This window comes from Phyllopteryx taeniolatus, chromosome 10 (genome assembly GCF_024500385.1).
Source record: "Phyllopteryx taeniolatus isolate TA_2022b chromosome 10, UOR_Ptae_1.2, whole genome shotgun sequence".
Lineage (NCBI taxonomy): Eukaryota > Metazoa > Chordata > Actinopteri > Syngnathiformes > Syngnathidae > Phyllopteryx > Phyllopteryx taeniolatus.
In genome coordinates, this window is record NC_084511.1 from 20,619,664 (window position 1) to 20,638,535 (window position 18,872).

General features: G+C 39.0%; 1 protein-coding gene across 1 annotated transcript in view; it reads left to right on the forward strand.

Moving 5' to 3' along the window:
* Positions 1-2,680: 2,680 nt before the first annotated feature.
* ube2d2 (ubiquitin-conjugating enzyme E2D 2 (UBC4/5 homolog, yeast)) overlaps positions 2,681-18,872 on the forward strand; it is a 16,310-nt gene continuing 118 nt past the window's right edge. Inside the window, exons 1-8 of the mRNA XM_061787783.1 lie at positions 2,681-2,795; positions 2,909-2,948; positions 4,933-4,996; positions 14,773-14,804; positions 14,916-14,993; positions 15,129-15,234; positions 17,109-17,202; positions 17,928-18,872. The exon at positions 17,928-18,872 is cut by the window's right edge and continues 118 nt beyond it. Coding sequence (XP_061643767.1) covers positions 2,925-2,948; positions 4,933-4,996; positions 14,773-14,804; positions 14,916-14,993; positions 15,129-15,234; positions 17,109-17,202; positions 17,928-17,973 — 444 coding nt within the window. The 5' untranslated portion in view covers positions 2,681-2,795; positions 2,909-2,924 and the 3' untranslated portion in view covers positions 17,974-18,872. The remainder of the gene's footprint in view (positions 2,796-2,908; positions 2,949-4,932; positions 4,997-14,772; positions 14,805-14,915; positions 14,994-15,128; positions 15,235-17,108; positions 17,203-17,927) is intronic.

Consider the following 18,872-nt stretch of genomic DNA (forward strand, 5'->3'; position numbering starts at 1 on the left):
TCTCATTAAGTTTATTACTTTGGCACATTTGTTAGCCATTCTTTGAATACAGTATGTTCTTCATATGTGAGTTTTTTGTCCATCCATATTCTGAGCAATTTGAATACGTGCATCCTTTCAACAGGTTCACCATAGAGACAATCTTAATATTTTTGGTCTTTGCGAGACTTGGTTAAAACCAAACACGTTTTTACCACTTAATGAGGCTTCTCTCCCATACATTGTGAGTTCACATGTTGGGCGTCGTATTAGGAAGAGCGGGAGCATCGCCCTTATCTCCAAATCTGTTCTCAATCTTAGCTCTCGCTCGAACAACAACGTTAAAACATTTGAGGTTCTTGTTAGGCGATCTGCAGCACCGCTGTTATCAACAGTCTCCCCGGCCTTTGCTTTGGCTTTTTAGGTGAATTCTCTGAATTCACTGCTGACTTGGTGACCCACGCAGATGACAATATATTAAGCAAGGGTGACTTTAATATTCATATGACTTCCCCGTCGGAACCTCTTACTTCATTAAATTTTAAGTCTTTGTCCACTGCCATAGTTCTGACCACAACCAAAGCTATAGCAGCTGTAATATTAGTTCTTCAACTACTACTGCACTCTCTGAGCTATGACTCTCGGCAGTTGACTCCTTTCCTTCTTTTGTGGGTCCTACTGATAATCTCACAAATTATTTTAATGTGGATCTGTCTAACGCCCTCTACACCATAGCACCATTAAAGGGGAAGGACAACAAAAATGTTTTGAGCAAGAATATGTTGTATGTGGGCGGCACGGTGGCCGACTGGTTAGAGCGTCAGCCTCACAGTTCTGAGGTGCGGGGTTCAATCCCCGTCCCCGCCTGTGTGGAGTTTGCATATTCTCCCCGTGCCTGCGTGGGTTTTCTCCGGGCACTCCGGTTTCCTCCCACATCCCAAAAACATGCATTAATTGGTGAGTCTAAATTGCCCGTAGGCATGACTGTGAGTGCGAATGGTTGTTTGTTTCTATGTGCCCTGCGATTGGCTGGCAACCAGTTCAGGGTGTACCCCGCCTCCTGCCCGATGACAGCTGGGATAGGCTCCAGCACGCCCGCGACCCTAGTGAGGAGAAGCGGCTCAGAAAATGGATGGATGGATGTTGTATGTGCCCTCACTAGTCTGAACACGATATTCTGATTAATTTTGTGTTTGTGGAATAAGAATTAAACAAATGCTTTCATCAGTTTTCTCAGGGGGCCGCCATGTTGGGTAATATCGCCCTCTGCTGTCAACTGAAATTAAAGTCACAAGTAACCTCGCGAACATCATGTGACCAAACCCGGAACTCAGGATATCAACTCCCCGTGTATGCTGCGATAACTAGCAGAACTACGGGTTGATTATATAATGGTTTGAACAATATTCTAGCAAATTTGGGTGCAAACCATCATGTAATCAATCTGCCTTCAGTGGAGAAGTCGAAGTCAAGCCAGCCGCCACAACGACCGCTCACACCAAGCGACACACAAGTCGGATGTCGCCAATGCACCGCGGGGGCCAGCTTCAAAATAAAAGCTCTACCAATAATACATTGGACATAAATTTGACATAATAAATTGTAGGCTTCTTGCACGGATAATTGCCAACGCCCCAGCAGGCAGCCTCAACTCCTTAACTGGAGACTGGTGTGACCGCAGTTGATATTACCATCAAATACTGTTGCCGCCAACATCAACACAACACTATCCCGAAATCATGTTCAATGGCTAATTTTATTCGCCAACATATTACTCTGTCATTGATTTAATGGTAGATTACGGCGCTAGCTCGGCGGCGTTAGAGACTAGCAGCAACCTTGGAAGCCTCACGCCCCTCAGCCCCAGCCGAAGAAGACGCACACACCCACTTGGGCTTGGACCTCCTCTCCTTAGCAGAACCAAGTCAGCCGTCGGCGAAACTTGCCACGGGGGCGGCGGCAGATCTCGCCGCGAGACCGTGGCTCAGACTACCAGGGTAGCAAAGGAAGTTCCTGCAAAGGTTCCTGCAGTGGGAAAGCCCCTATTCTTGTGACTGTTGCACATGTAATGACGTAAAAATAGAGGCCCCGATGCAGTGTTTTTTATTTATTTTATTTTTTTTAGAATAAATACTTTAAAGTAAACATTCATTTTCCATACTGCTTATCCTCACTAGGATCGAGGGCATGGTTGAGCCCATCCCAGGCATCTCTGGGGTTCACCCCAAACTGATCGCCAGCCAATCGCAGGGCACATATAAACAATTATACACACTCACGGGCAATTTAGAGTCTTCAGTTAACCTAACATGCATGTTTTTGGGATGTGGGAGGAAACCGTAATACCCGGAGAAAACCCACACAGGCATGGGGAGAACATGCAAACTCCACACAGGCAAGTCCAGATTTGAACCCGGGCCCTCAGAACTGTGAGGCAGATGTGCTAACCAGTCGGTCACCGTGGCGCCTTAAAGTGAACAGGTTCGGATTAAATACATTTAGACATTTATGGTTGAGTTCCCCTTTAAGTCTTAAAACACTGCCTAAGAGACTTACTCCTTCGTTCACAGATGAAACCTGAGCACTAAACAGTCCTGTAGTCCTAAACTTCAGGTCTTCCTTCAGCCATGGGGCGATGAACCCTCAACCTTTTCTGCAGAGGTCGATTTATTATTGTGAAGGGGGCGCAGCCGGATGTTCTGCCATTGTTCCTGTTGTGTGAGCACAGGCCCGCTGTGATTTGGTAGCCGCTGCAGCAGGAGGAAGGACCGCGGGTCTACCCTTCTATCGTTTAGTTTCCATTCGACATTCTATAGGTAGCTCCTTGTAGTCGCGATCAGCGATCGTTGAGTGTACTCTAGTCGTGTTCTATGATAATTACGTCGGTGTGTGATCAACCGCCATTTTAACCGCACGTTTTCCCTGACAGAAGCGCTAGCACAACAATGGCTCTGAAAAGAATCCACAAGGTAAGGAAGTGAGCGGCGAGGCCCTGAATTTCGCACTTATGTTGGGGATTTGGTTCAGAGGTTGTCCGTCAGCTGGCCGTCAGTTCGGCTTTGAATACGCTGCGAACAATATCACGATGTCGCCAGAATAACCGCGACTGGCCTGTACTTTGCAGATAACTGCGACGACAGTTGGAGCAATGCGCCGCTTTCCTGTGTCTCTAATGGGCCACCTCGATTGACACTCGAGCTTCCGTTTACCGTGGCTGTGTTTCTTTCATTGGCTTACCTTAAACACGTTTAATCGTCCTATGTTAGGCCGTATAAAATTGTTATGGCCGTCCTATGTGAACGACATTAGGTCTGCATTAAACCTGCCTATCTTAATTTGTCCCGGTGGTTGGCTAACGATGGTAAGCTAAAGGCTTCTTCTGATGAAGCTAAGCTAACACATTAACACTAAGGTGAAACTCGATTGTAGTCGCTAATATTTGTGCTTATCGTCAATCGTATCGCTTTGCTAAATCTCCTACGCAGGTACGATACTAGCTAATTTCATTTTTTTATTGTTAAAATGAGTGACTCTTCTCGCTGCTACATTTGACAGTTGTTCACTTAGCGGCTACGCTAAAGTTGGCGAAATTTACAGCAACTCTTCCGCTTGCTTAATTGTTGTCAAAATCGCCAATTTGGATCTTTTAGTGAGTGCTCAAACCATGTAATGTTAAATATGGATGGATGTAATCCGTTTGCTATTATTATGACAGCCTGGACGTGAGAACGGATGTTGCCTGAAGTAGTTGTGTGCTTGTGCTGCTGTCATCGCATTGTGTTGACAATGCGCAACCTCTAATAGTATTTTTCGTGGTTTTGCCAGGGAAAAAAAGTTACTGCATGAAATGTTGTGTTTTGTCATCGACATGAAACTCGACCGTGGAAAAGATGGTAATAACGTAGTTTGGCGCTGAAACGGGTGAACAGTAGGACGACGATTTACCGTTTCTTGGATTATATTCGCTGGTCGTTTTCTAGCTATTGTTAAATGGCCCACCATAACCGTTGTTTTGTGTTTAGACATTGATGCTGTAGAAGTTGCGCTCTCTAACGTTTGCACAGCTGCACCGGCTGCTCACAACCAACCAGTAGTTGATTTGAACCTTGAAGTCTGTAATAACATATTTGTTGTCACTCAGTCCCCTAATTGCCTCAATGTTGCCTTGTTTTGTCGCAGGCACTAACTGCCATACCTGGACTTACTATTGCATAAAGGCGGGGATTCATTAAGCAACCTAATTGAGTAATGTGCGATAGAGAGAATATAAACAATGCCCTTTGCAGAGGGCGGGGGTCACATTAACCTGATTCAGTATGTGGCAAATTTCAATGGACCCAACAATATTTTGTGTGATGTTTCTGCTAAATATGTCTTTGTTGCAGATATTTTTTTAATTTATTTTTTAAACAAATTTATTTCATACCAAACAATACCAACCCACATCAAACAAACCCCAAACAAAACAACAACCTCAGTTTGAAATGGGATCCCACACTTATCACTCCCTGAAAACGGCTTTCCCCCAAAACAAAACAAAAAGAAAAACATCACTTAAAAATGTCATGAATTCTGATGCCAACCTCTTCCTTATTGTACCTTTTATAACACTCCTTTTCTGAACTTCCATTTGGACTGGTATAGGTTTTTACTGGCCTTAGCATCTTCATTAAAACCATACTTTTACAAACACTACACATACTTTTCAGAGAGTTCTTGCCCTTTGTTGTTATAGATTGAGAATGTTTAAAATCCGATATGATATTTTTTGTACATATAATTCTTACAAACCTGCCTCTCGCCAAACACATCTCTTGGATGTTACCTTGTAACAGATTGTTTATTGGTCTGATGATTTGCACTGTTTAGAATTGTACAATGTACAGGTCCTGAAACCTTAATGCAGATTTTGCTTCTACTTAACAGTTTATTTTTTTATTGGGTTTGTTTTAGGAGTTGAATGACTTCGCACGGGATCCCCCAGCCCAGTGTTCTGCTGGACCAGTAGGAGATGACAGTACGTTTACTACCATACTATCATATTCAAGAGTCAAATTTCCACAATAGTTGGATAATTAGTTGGCTGAAATGGCCCAATAGTGCATTTTTGGTTTTGGCCTGGAAGATTTGTCACCGAAATAAAATGGCCGAAACAGGATGTTGTTATGATGCAAGCAAGAGCCGCAGCCAGTGTGTGGTTGTGTACACTATATTGTAAAAAAACTAAACAAAAACATGACGGGTCCACATTGAACATTTGTCCAACCTCGCTGCTTACTGCTGTTCCGTCAGGTACTAAAGGGAATGCTTGTTCCATGGTATTATGCGCCCCCCTAACTACCTACGAGCTACAGCTAACGAGGCTAAATAAGATGCCGAACCACAGAGGCGAACATTCGCATCGCGTCCGTTGTTAACACAGCATTGTCACGAATCATCGCCTCCATGGGAGCAAATAAGCTACACTTCTAAAAGTATCGTTATCACGAAGGGAGGACGAGGAGTAATTAAGAGGAGAAAGACACCAAAATAAGTGATTGGGTGATACAGTTCACTTGTCACATAATGTCTCAGAGTTGTGTTCCTGTTGGAGAACACACTCGTATTCCGATTGATTGGTTAATTTATTGTGGTCCTTTGGCATCTACACACAACAAAAGAAATTAGGAAATTCAGGTAATCCGTAAATGTAGAGTTTGCGGCACGAACGGTGAATGGATGCGTCAAGAGAAGCAAAGGAGAAAAACACGAGGTGCGTTCAAACACTGCTCACACAATAGGACATTTCAAACTTTGACAGAAAACGCCATCAATGAACTAAACGTTAATAGCTACAAATATGTAAACAATGTGGGCTTTCTAACTGCGTTATAGCGACGAATATTGTCTTGAGAGAAAAATACTGTCTAGAGGGAAACTACTGTAATAACGCTAGACAGGCACACAGGGACGGAAACCGGAAATTAATTAGTATATCACCGCTAGTCCTTTACGTCACCTGAGAATATGGGCCTATAGGGTTAAAAGTACATTACTATAATAATTATTTATAATATAAGATAACCTTTATTAGTCCCACAATGGGGAATATATGCATTGTTTCAGCAGCAGTAGTGGATAGAAAAAATAGAGAGAATAGATTTGGCTGCAAACGTGTCCACTATACAAGGTTGATACAATAAATACATTAAAATAACAAATAATGATGCCATAATTAATTAACGATTACGATTATAGAGTAATGATTATGTTGTGCAATTGAACAGTATGCAGAATTATTTTTATCCTAGTAGATAATATACTGCAAAAACTCTCCCGCGATAAAGTTATTGACATAATTTTTAAAATATGGGTTCCTCATTTGTGGTTTTTTGTTTTGGTCAAGAAATTTCTTTTTGGTGCATCACTAATAATTCTAGATTACTAGGAAAAAAGACTTGCATTTAAACACCTTTTGTTTTTACAAACTGTTATATTCTGGGATTTCCCTAAAAGGTCTTGACTGAATATTGTGTTCTCAGTCTTAAACACGGTGACTGACTGGTTAGCACATCTGCCTCACAGTTCTGAGGACCCGGGTTCAAATCTGGCCTCGCCTGTGTGGAATTTGCATGTTCTCCCCGTGTCTGTGCATTTTTTCTCCGGGTACTCTGGTTTCCTCCCACATCCTAAAAACATTCATGGTAGGTTAATTGAAGGCTCTAAATTGCCCATAGCTGTGAATGTAAGTCTGAATGTTTGTTTGTCTATATGTGCCCTGTGATTGGCGACCAGTTCAGAGTGTACCCCACCTCTCGCCCAAAAGTCAGCTGGGATAGGCTCCAGCACGCATGCGACCCTAGTGAGGATAAGCGGCACAGAAAATGGATGGATGGATGGATGGAAGTCTTAAACACAAAATTAACACAAACACTCGCAACATACTGTATTTTACTATATTACAACTAGGGCTGCAGCTATTGAATATTTTAGTATTCGAGTATCCTACCAAAATATTAATTTTATTATTTGATAAATTATAATTTTGCTTAGTTAAAGAGCAATTATGAATACACAAGAAAAAATAAGGAATATCACTTAAAAATAAATGACAAATTGTTTTTCTTTTTGGAGATAAGTGTTTTATTTCTTAAATTCACATAGAGCAGCAAACTGTATTTTAGTCTCTAAAAAAATTTTCGGTGAGGCAGTTTCAAACAAATCCAAATAAATAAAACAATTTCAGTTGAAACTTGGCATTTTTTCCTCTTAGCCTTTCTTGTAAGTATAAAAAACAGGTTATTCATTAAAAAGGCATAAGGAGCCTGTTGTGCAACTCCACTTGAGCAGCCAGTGTTTTAGGATGTGACAACATAGTACCTTAGGTGTGTGGCTTTGTGCTTAGACCAGACTAACTAAAATGTAAATGAAGACACGTCGATAGGAATCACATTAACTTAATACATTTATTGACAAACTTTGCCACTCGCAATAATTTTTTTTCACCTACAGTACTTGACTCAAAATGTAGCGACTTGCAGATACGATGCTCGTACACTGGCCGTGTGTCTGTATCACTGAGCAAAACTGTTCATTTACAAGCAAGCACCCTGAATGAAGTCACGTTGCGGTCGCACACATACTCTACTCATCACCATTGCAATAAACTGGACACACATTTGACGGTAATTAATAGAAACCTTAGCCCTCTACAGAGGTAACGTTATGCTAGTAAGTTGTGTTAACAAACTCATTGATTTGCGTCACGTTCATCTTGGCTTTTCCACCGCATTGTGTGTGTCTTGCTTGAGGGATGTCACCAGTGTCCGCCTTTCTGGTCAGTCTGGAATGATCCCACACTTGGAATTTTGTCTTCTTTTCTCGCTTTTGTCTTCTCTTATGTCGACGCCATCTTCTCCTTCTTTTGTTGTTTAACTGCGGCTTGCTAACTACCGCGTAGTCGCCATTTATTTTGCACTCCTTGAATCAAAACACGTATGCTCTGCTTCCGCCACTTTCGCTTGTGCTGATGACGTGACCACATTGCGCTATTTCTTCTGATTCACAATTTAATGCTTTCCTGCCATTAACAGGCAGCTGGTGTATATAGAAATTGTATCAAACTAGGAGGTCTGGCAGTGAATGAGTTAAGCAGATCCCTGAGGCAGAAAGAAATACTTTAGCTTTTTTTTCGACTTGAAACACTCAAAACATCCGAGTATTTGTTGCAGGCCTAATTACAACTATACAAGCCCAACAAGCAACGAGTCCAACAAGCAACTTATAAACCCAATTGACTGTCGTGTTATTGACTTTATGCCACGTGCTTCCGTTGTACGGACTCAGCTCGATTTCCCCCTATCAATCTATCTCTAAGCAGAATGACTGTAGTCTTCACAATATTACTTTAAGACATACTGAAGATTGACGTGACGTGAGTGGTACCGCTAAAGGAGGTTCATCCACGTAAACTACCAGGAAGGTCAAAGGCTTCAAGCTGTATGTGTCTAATTATATTCATAACTATGACTATATACTGCTTGTATGTTGTAACCCTTACAAGCGCAGAAACTCAAATCTGTTGTATCAGTTTTTTAAATAAAGCAACTTTAAAGTAACATTAGATGCATTCATTTTATGCATGCTACACGTTATTTGCTACACGTTATTTGAACATCCCGTTCTTCCATGGTGAAGAACGGGATGTCTTCATCAGAAGATGCAAGACAATGATAGCCAAACATTTCCTTAAGTGTAAAGAAGATACAAACCGCTGCACAATTTAAAAAAGTATAAACACATTATTCTTGAGAAATACAGAGCAGATGGTTAATACACATATATTGATTAAGATGAATATATTAATTGCTACATGTTGATGTTTTTTTATATTGTTTTTTTATTTTATTTTTTTTAAATCATTGATAAAATTTCATTTTAGGCTCTTAATGAGGACTGGTCATTGTTTATCTGGTTTCGTCTTTTTTTTTTTTTTTTTTTTTTTAATTTAATTTTTATTTTTTGCCTAAGAGGCAATTTGTAATTTAGATTATGAACTGGGTTAGGGTGTTTATAAACTAATAGCTCCGGCACTAAGCTTTTTGACCAGTCATATGAAAAAGATATTATCTCTGAATCTTTTGAAGGTGGCATTTTGTGTATAATCAGAATGTTATCTGAAATTAAATTCCTTCATTCATTCATGCTTTCATTCAATGTCAGGTTCTCCACCTACTATCTCTGCTTTCTCTCGAATTTTGGTTTCGTCACTATTTTGGATTCAAACGTGAATTTGCGCTATACCACTGCTGTTATCACCCACACACCGAGATATCTTGACTAGATACATCACATGATCCTGAAAGAGAGTGTCTCTCCAAATCAGAACGGCGTGAGTTCCTATACATTTTAATGCCTGGCACCACTACCCGAAGAATACAATGAACATGACAAAAATGCAGCCGATACTTAAACTGATTCCAATTTGACATGCTTAAGCTTGTTTTCCCAGTGATTTTGGTTATTATCAAGAAAACCATGGAAAACAGCAAGATATTTTATGAGCTATTTTTGTTGTCATCATTATATTTGTCCAAACAAACCTTTAGTTGTACTAAGCATTAAAAATGAGCCCAAAACTGAAGAAACAAGGGTGGTCTAATGTTTTTTTCCATGACTTTTTCTAGGTTTATTATGGAATGTATATACTACAGTCCCCTTCAAAAGTATTGGAAGGGCAAAATCAATTCCTTTGTTTTTGTTGTATAATGAAGACATTTGGGTTTCAGATCAAAAGATAAATATGAGACAAAAGTTCAGAAGTCCAGCTTTTATTTCATGGTATTTACATGTAGATGTGTTAAACAACTCGGGACAGAGCACCATGTGTTAGAAGCCACCCACTTTTCAAGTGCAAAAGTATTGGAACATGTGACTGACGGGTGTTTCTAGCTGCTCAGATGTTGGCTTTTAGATTGATTGCTTAAACATTGGATAGTCCTTGTTTTGGGTTTCACCTGTGAAAACTGCATTTGCTGTTCAGCAAACATGAAGACCTGTCGATGGGAGAAAAGAAAACCATTTTGAAGCTGAAAGAACAGAGAAAATCGATCATAGCTATTGCACAAACATTGGGCATAAACAATACAACAATTTAGAATGTCCAGAAAAATAAACTACTGGTGTACTGAGCCACAGACATCGAAAGGTCGGCCAATGGTATCAACAGCAGTTGATGACAGAAACATTGTGAGAGCTGTGAAGAAACACCCAAAGACAACAGTCAGTGAAATCACTGCCGACTTCTATAAGGTAGGAATAAGGAATCACAATCCACTGTTCAAAGAAGACTTCGAGAGAAGAAATATACAGACACTTTCCCAAAAATTAGAATATTATGAAAAAGTTTATTTCCATAATTCCATTCAAAAAGTTAAACTTTCATAGATTATAGATTCAGGGCCCACAATTTAAACAATTTCAAGTATTGTTTATTTTTACATAATTTTGGCTTCCAGCTCATAAAACCCACAAAATCAGGAATTCAAAAAATTACAATACTGTGAATAAATTGGCCCAAATTTTGCAGGCCCTAAATGTTTTAAACTGTCACACACTAATCATCTACTAAACTCAAAGCACCTGCACAGGTTTCCCCAGGTGTCATTCAATTGCTTCAGTTTGGTTCAATTGTCCAAGTTGTGTTTAATATGGGAAAGACTGCAGACTTGACAACTGGCCAGAATTATCAAGAGGAAAGTGAGGGGCACCAGACCCAAAAACAAAGAAGAACTGACAGCAAGCATCAAGGAAATCTGGGCTTCCATAACTCCCAGGCAATGCCATGGCGCATCGAGGCAGTGATAAGAGCAAAGGGATTCCCAACCAAGTATTAAAGATTAACATATCGTTTTGAAATTACCATATTTGTATTGATTTAATGTGACCCAAATTTTTTTTTTTTTTCCCTTCAAAAACTAAGAAGTAAATAGTGATTACGTCACAGTATTCAAAATTTTTGAACTCCTGATTTCGTGGGTTTTATGAGCTGGAAGCCCAAATTACAGTGGGTACGGAAAGATTTGAGATCCCCTTAAATTTTTCACTCTTTGTTATATTGCAGCCATTTGTTAAAATCATTTGTTATTTTTTTCCTCATTGTACACACAGCAGAAATAAAACGTAAATGTTGACATTTTTGCTGATTTATTACAAACGAAAAATTTAAATATCTCTCAGAAGTATTCAGACCCTTTGCTGTGATCATCCTTAAATTGGTTCTATACTTTCATTGGAGTCCAGCTGTGTTTGATTATACTGATTGGACTTGATTGGGAAAGCCACACCCCTTTCTATATAAGACCTTGCAGCTCACAGTGCATGCCAGAGCAAATAAGAATCATAAGGTCAAAGGAACTGCCTGAAGAGCGCTGAGACAGAATTGTGGAAAGGCACAGATCTGGCCAAGGTTACAAAAAAAATGTGCTGCACTTAAAGTTCCTAAGAGCAAGATTGTGAGAAATAAGATTATCTGGTCTGATGAGACCAAGATAGAAATTATTGCCCTTAATTCTAAGTGGCATGTGTGGAGAAAACTAGGCACTGCTCATCACCTGTCCAACAATTCAGTTTTTTTTTGTTAATATGGGGTGCTGTGCGTACATTAATGAGGAAAAAATTAACTTAGATTTTAGCAAATGGCTGCAGTATAAAAAAGAGTGAAGAATTTAAAGGGTCTGAATACGTTCCGTACCCACTGTATGTATGTATACATGCATGTATGTATATATATATATATATATATGTATATGTGTGACTATATGATCAACAAGATCAACAAGACTGTTATGTAGTAAAATGATTCTTGAAGCATTCACACAACAACAGAGGATTTAAAAATTGTTATACTGTTCCTACAACTCTTCCCGGTTGAAAGTTGAAAGGAATAAATTATCCCCAAATGGGCAAATTAAGAGCTTTAATAAATCATGTCCAGCTGCTGGACTACTGAACACTAAGCTCCTTTCATGCTGACATGCTCATATTTCTTAACAAGAATCCACAAGCTAGAGTTTGTATCTATTTTAAAAGTCACACTGTGCTTTCAATGTGAAGCAATTACACTTGAAAGCCCCAGGCCCCATTATAAGTGACTAGAGGTGAAATGGTTTGAAAACATAGTCACCAGAATTATCACGTCCATCAGTATTATCATAATTCTGCTTTAAAAAAAAAAATGGAAATACAACCTCAAAATCAACAATTTAAAAAAAATAATTTAAATATTTTTTTTTTATATATAAATACAAATATAAAGTCGGCAAACCCCACACATCCGTTAATTCACTACTGTTACCCCTTATGCTCACTAGGGTCGCTGGTGTGCTGGAGCCTATCCCAGCTGACTTTGGACGAGAGGCGGGTACACCCTGAACTGGTTGCCAGCCAATCGCAGGGCACATATACCAATCGCACTCACATTCACACCTACGGACAATTTGGAGTCTTCAGTTGACTTACCATGGATGTTTTTTAGAATGTGGGAATAAACCGGAGTACCTGTAGAAACCCACGCAGGCACAGGGAGAACATGCTTACGCCACACAAAGGCCACATCCCGGATTTGAACCCACGACCGCAGATGTGCTACCCAGTTGTCACGTGCTGCCCAAGCTAACACACTTTTTGCATATTAGAAATTGTACAAAACAAAAATATCTGCGGTCTCTGGGTTCCCATCTGCCATGTTTCTTGGCACAATATCACACGTATTTGACATCTACTTCACTCTCTTGTTGTGTCCTCTTCCTTTTCTTCATTGTACCCTTTGTCTTTTATAGGGCTGTCACTGTCACATCTTTTTAGAATTTATTTTTCTATTGATTGAATAATCGAATAATAATCCCCCCACCACCACTATTACAAAAAATCTATATCTAAAATATATAAAACACTTGGAGCACAGCAGCCAAATCACGCACATTACATAGAACTAGACAAAGATGAACACATACATACACACAAACTTAGAAAAGACCAGATTAATTATCAACAAATATCTTTATTTTAAAATGTACATTAACAATATACAAATACCTATACAATATGTTTGGTTTTGTGTTAAAATAGTAACTAAATAATGCATAATTTTGCAAGTATGCATTGGGTGCTAGTTGGCAAAAGAATTGCTATTATAAATTATGTTGCAGATATACTTCCGTTGTTAAGCAAAAAGCAAGAAAATATTGTTCTAGTGAAAAAGATTACCTCAACTTAATAATACATTTTCTTTGTAGCCACTGCTTGCCATGTTAAAATCACAGTAGCTATATTACATTTAATTTGTTCCACAACATTTTTTTTAAGTAGCTAACAAAAGATAAATTGGTTATGTTTATAATTCCGCTTAGATTGGCTAACAAAAACAACTTTGTTCTAATAAAAATGTTTGTACCCTAGAATGCAAGAGAATTTACTTCATCAAAATATTATGTCTTTATTATGTCTAGCCAGCAAGTTTAAAATTAACTGGATTTTTACTGGTCAATTTATACAAAAGCAACTTTTGATGCTGTAAGAAACTCAACTGTCAAGTTCATTCAGATATTCAATCTTCAAATCTTCAATCTTCATTTTCAAATTCTTTCTTTTCAAGACAGACCCCTTTTTTAGAGGAAACATCCAATGATCCTGTCAATGCATTCATTCAAAACAAAAACAAAAAAAGTACTATTAATCAAAATGCAATCAAATGTAATTAGTTATAATACTTTGAGAACATAATTGAAATAGTTACACTACTGTTACACTTTCAACAGGGTAACGTGTGATTGTAGTTGTAATCTTCCCAACACTGATTGTAACACTGGAGATGCATGTCTAGAAATGACAAAAATTAACACGTGAATAATAACTTGGCCTTGTTGCTGGGGCCCGCAGCTCTGGATGCTGGAGTATTAAATCTCCATAATCTCCGTTTTGCTCCTTGTTTCCCTTTTTCTTGAAGCCCTCATTCTCCTCACGAATTAAAATCATTTCCTTATGTGGTCAAAAGAAGACCTTGTTCTCTTCCCATGATATTTTTTAATACGTGTCTTGATGATGGCTTCAACGTGGTGTGGTATTTGCAGCTTCTCTCAGTATTTATATTGAAATGGGGGGCTAGGCATGCAAGTCAATTTTAGCTAAGTCTAACTGTGCATTGGGAAAGGGGGCAATAGTTTAAAGACTGACAGCCTTTACGAGAGGCTGAGTGGAAGCTGAGCACCACCACAGCATACCAATGAATCCATGCCTAACTGGTACAATTCAGCTGTTAACACACTGGTTCTTAATTGTGTTCCTTAAACATGTTTAAAATATACATACTCGTCGGAAAATAACATTTTTGTAATATGTTTGCATTATTATCTTGTCTCTCTCAAGGGATTCATGGATTGACCTTTTTTTAAATTTTGTTTTCATTTGGTCCATTAACTAGAGCTGCCCCTGTGTAGATACACCACAATCAAATTAGATCCAAAATCTGAATCAAATATATAGCAGTTTTACTTAGATATTACCAATAATATTTAGAGCTATTTCTAAAATGTTGGGAGCCTCATTTGGCACCACGAGTAGCTCACTGATAGTCTTCCATAGCAATGTTAAAATATTACATGTACAAATGTGAAAGGGACATGTGAAGGCAAATACTCATAATTAGGCACAATAAGTTAATACATTTTCCTAAGAAATACTTTTGTTGTGAGTTTCTGTGAATAAAAATAAATCCCTAACTACTCTGCCCTCCTAATCAAATCCTCTGTGTTTCAGGTTTTCACTGGCAAGCCACAATAATGGGGCCTGTAAGTAATTCCCCTCAGAGGTTACTTTCACGTTCCACTAGCTTATTGTATATACATGAAGCACCTTTATATGTGTTATGCTAAATGTTTTTAAATGTCTTCCTGCATTAGAATGACAGTCCTTACCAAGGCGGGGTTTTCTTCTTGACCATCCACTTCCCCACAGACTACCCCTTCAAACCACCAAAGGTATGCAAGACAGGAGTACATTAAAAAATAGAAGCAGTAAAGAGCTACCTGTTCACCACATTAGCCAAGTCTTTCCTGTATCTTTTTTGTGTGCCTGTTCCCACTTATCATCCTCCTTGGGTCTGTGTTCTTTAGGTTGCATTTACCACAAGAATCTACCATCCAAATATCAACAGCAACGGCAGCATTTGTCTTGACATCCTGCGATCACAGTGGTCTCCGGCTCTCACCATCTCCAAAGGTAGGCGCGTTTGTTTCTGGCCTTCAGACTCTCAAAGCACAAGTTTACGTTCACTGTAATCACTACACAAGAATTTATGGAACCAAGAAAAGCTGTTTTCCTATCCCAGGGGTCTTTTCACTCTGACTGCTATGACACACAGGGGCCAGTGATCTGGTATTGTTGAGAGAAAAAAAAATCAAAGAAAAGAAGAGGACGGATCTCTGTCATCACCTGTAATATCAATTTTCACAAATTGTTAGCTGAGCCCTACCAACATCTTTGTGGCCTGTGTCAGGTGGTAATAATTTATGACATATATGTCAAGAAGTCAAGTTTATTTGTAAAGCCCTCAATCAATAGTCGCAAAGGGCTTCACAGGGCCAAAATTGGCAAAGATTAATGACATCCCCTAATCGAAACCCTAATCTAAAAGTGTTAAGATTTTTAAAATGTACTTAATGTGAGTGCACTCATGTTAGACCATTATTATGACCACAAACACAATAATGAAATTGAATACAGACGCTACATAAAATATTTATTATTGTCGTTTGCAGTGGTGAAGAACTTCACTCCATCATAATGAAATCTGTCTCTAATATTTTGGTTGCCTCAATTTGTTACATGAGAGGATAAAAAAATATTACTATCAGTATGATGCAATCCCACAATACTGGAAACTTCAACCACAATAAACTTAAAAGTAGTCCCTTGTTCATGGTGTGGGTTGCGTTCCACAACCCTGCACAAAAGATGAAAATCGTCCAAGGAGAGGTCATATATTTGTTTGATTATTTTCTATACATTTTAAAACTTTGTCCATAATACAACACTAAATATACATGTGAGGTGCAGGTATTTTTGTCCACACCATCCTCACATTCTACACTTTAGTATTTGTGAGTTTGAATGTGTGTGGCTTTAAATGCACAGCCCTGTTGCGTGACGTAGGAGTCAGCGAATTAGCGTGTAGAGTTTACTGGCAAACGTATTAGCCAGATTGTGTGTGGAGAGACTCGGTTTGGGTTGTGGCCATCGGCAGCTCGTGAATGAATGTGCTTAGTAGGTATTTTGTTTTCTTAGTGTTTGTTCGATAAAGCGATTGCAAGTGCACCGGTGGCTGTGTCTATTCTTGACTTGGCAAATAAACAATATTCTGATTCTGATTACAATTCGTTCTGACTAGCGGTGGTAGGCTACATTAAATTTGCTACCAATGTTTACTTTGCCGAAGACATGCACTTGTGTAAGCCAGTCTCTGTTTTGCAGTAGTTCTGTTCTTTGCTACTTGAGTCTGCAGTAACATAGTGCGTGTGTAAAAATTATCAGTGCAAAATCTGCAATAGAGTGTGACCGCAAAAAGAGAACTGTGATATGGCGAGGGATGACTGTACCTCTCGAGTGTCAATCAAAATGTAACATTTACCTTTGTAAAGACAGAATATTTGTCATAGATTTTGTATTGGATATTGTTATATTGTACAAGTGGTCATAATGTTTTCTGGTCAATGTGTACACAATACATCATAAACAATTGGAGAATATTTGTTGGGATACATAATAGTAATCTGTGGCATTTGATTTCTAGTTACGATTAGTGTGAAACTTCATTCGTGGTTGGGTATTTTATTTTTTAAATTTTACTTACAGGAGGAAGTTAAAGCCCTAAAGTATTTTATTTTGAATTGCATGTACTGTATAAGATAGGGATAGGATAGTGCTTCATATGTCCCTCTCCATGGTGACATCCCATCCACTTGCTGCCTCACAACATATTATTTTACACAAATACGTAAACTGTTGCCTGCACAACATGTGTAATACCAACATTTTATTTTATTCGACTTCTAATTTGAATGCTGTTTGAAGAACCTCTGATATGTCCTTCCCAGTTCTCCTGTCCATCTGCTCTCTGCTGTGCGACCCAAACCCGGATGACCCCTTAGTACCTGAGATCGCCCGTATCTACAAGACGGACAGGGAAAAGTATGTTTTTTCAGTCTTCATTTTGGTTCAGTTCAGTTTGAAGTACTCAGGAAAAGCACACACACTTAATCTAATGAAGTCATACAATCTGCGATAACTGATCATTCTGTTTGGATTGGCAAGACAGCGAGATGTTGATTTAATTTGTGGTTGGTAATGTCATCTACAGCCACAATAATAACAATATTGCATTATAATGGATTACATGATTGACACTTTTAATCAAACATACCTGTGAATTCTTTTTGTAACAGCTCTTGTATTTAATTAGTTTGTTCAGGTGTCCTTCGGGATGTGTCTGAGTGTACGTCTTCTTTCAAACTGTCAGTTACATCCTGCAACTTACAAAATCACATTTTGCTCTTTAGCCAGTTGCTTTTTAATAATCAACATTCAAAATGTGATTGCCCCTTCCTTGGGCAAAGTAACCACCAAAGTAGTAATTATCGGAGTACTAGTCAAATTTGAGAGATTTTTGACGTGCATGTGTGTGTGTGTGTGTGTGTGCAAGCCCAAATTCCAAGTTGGGACGTTGTGTAATACACAAATAAAAACAATACAATTATTTATAAAACCTTTTTTAACCTACATTTAATTGAATACACTACGAAGACAAGCTATTTAATGTTCAAACTGCTAAATGTTTTTTTTTTTTGTTGCACATTTTCACTCATGGCACATACAAAAAGTTCTAATGATTTGTCACCATGTCTGTCTGTTTACAGGTACAACAAAATAGCCCGGGAATGGACACAAAAGTATGCAATGTAGTGTTGGTGGATTAAAATCATGGCCAACCAGCTCTACTGCAAAAGTTTGGGGAGCTTGAGATGTAAAGAGAAAACAAACAAAAAAAACCACATACAAATGAAAAGTTTAAAATAAGATCTTGTTGGTTTCCATTGGAGTGCTTTCTTTGAGCCACGCCTCCCCTTACCAGAGTACCTCTACCCCCCATATGTGTTGTTTCTCCTCGCCCCGTCTGTCTTCATTTCTTTCTGTCATGCCTGCCCAACCACCCGACCTGCTCTCCCTCCCATGAACTAACAGCCAACTTGTAATGGTAATAAGCGCCTCTCCTTTAGTGCCCCATCCTTTGATTCCTCACACCTGTAGTTCGTTTTAGTTAGTGTCCTTGCAGGTTTGGTTGTTGCTGCCGCCCCTTTTGCTCCCCCATCCTCACTCACCTACCCCAAATAGTCAATCACTTAAAGCATTCCTTTGAGCATCTAAAATTTGAAGGGACCTGTTTCTTTTTACCTTTTGGGGGAGGGGGGGGACACACACCGTTTGGGGAATTTTACACTCGGCATCCTTCGTTTCGTTTTTCCTCTTTGATTCCCATCTGTCGAGAAAGCAGACTGACTGTGAGTCGAAGGGCACTGTATTAAATGCAACATAGCACCCAACAACACCCATGTTGACTCATATGGTACACAGACAAACACATGGACAACTAACCCCATGTCACCCCCACAACGGCCACCATCTTTTCTTTACTGAAAAAGTGGAGGTTCTAGACTGGGTATTTAAGCAATTTAATTTTCTTAGCTCAGCCTGTGTTACCCCCACCCCACCCATCCTTCTCCCTATAACTCTTTAGGTAGCTTTTTTTTTTTTGGTTAAATTTAGAGGCTAACATCTTAAATGGCTCTGGGACTGGCTTGGGC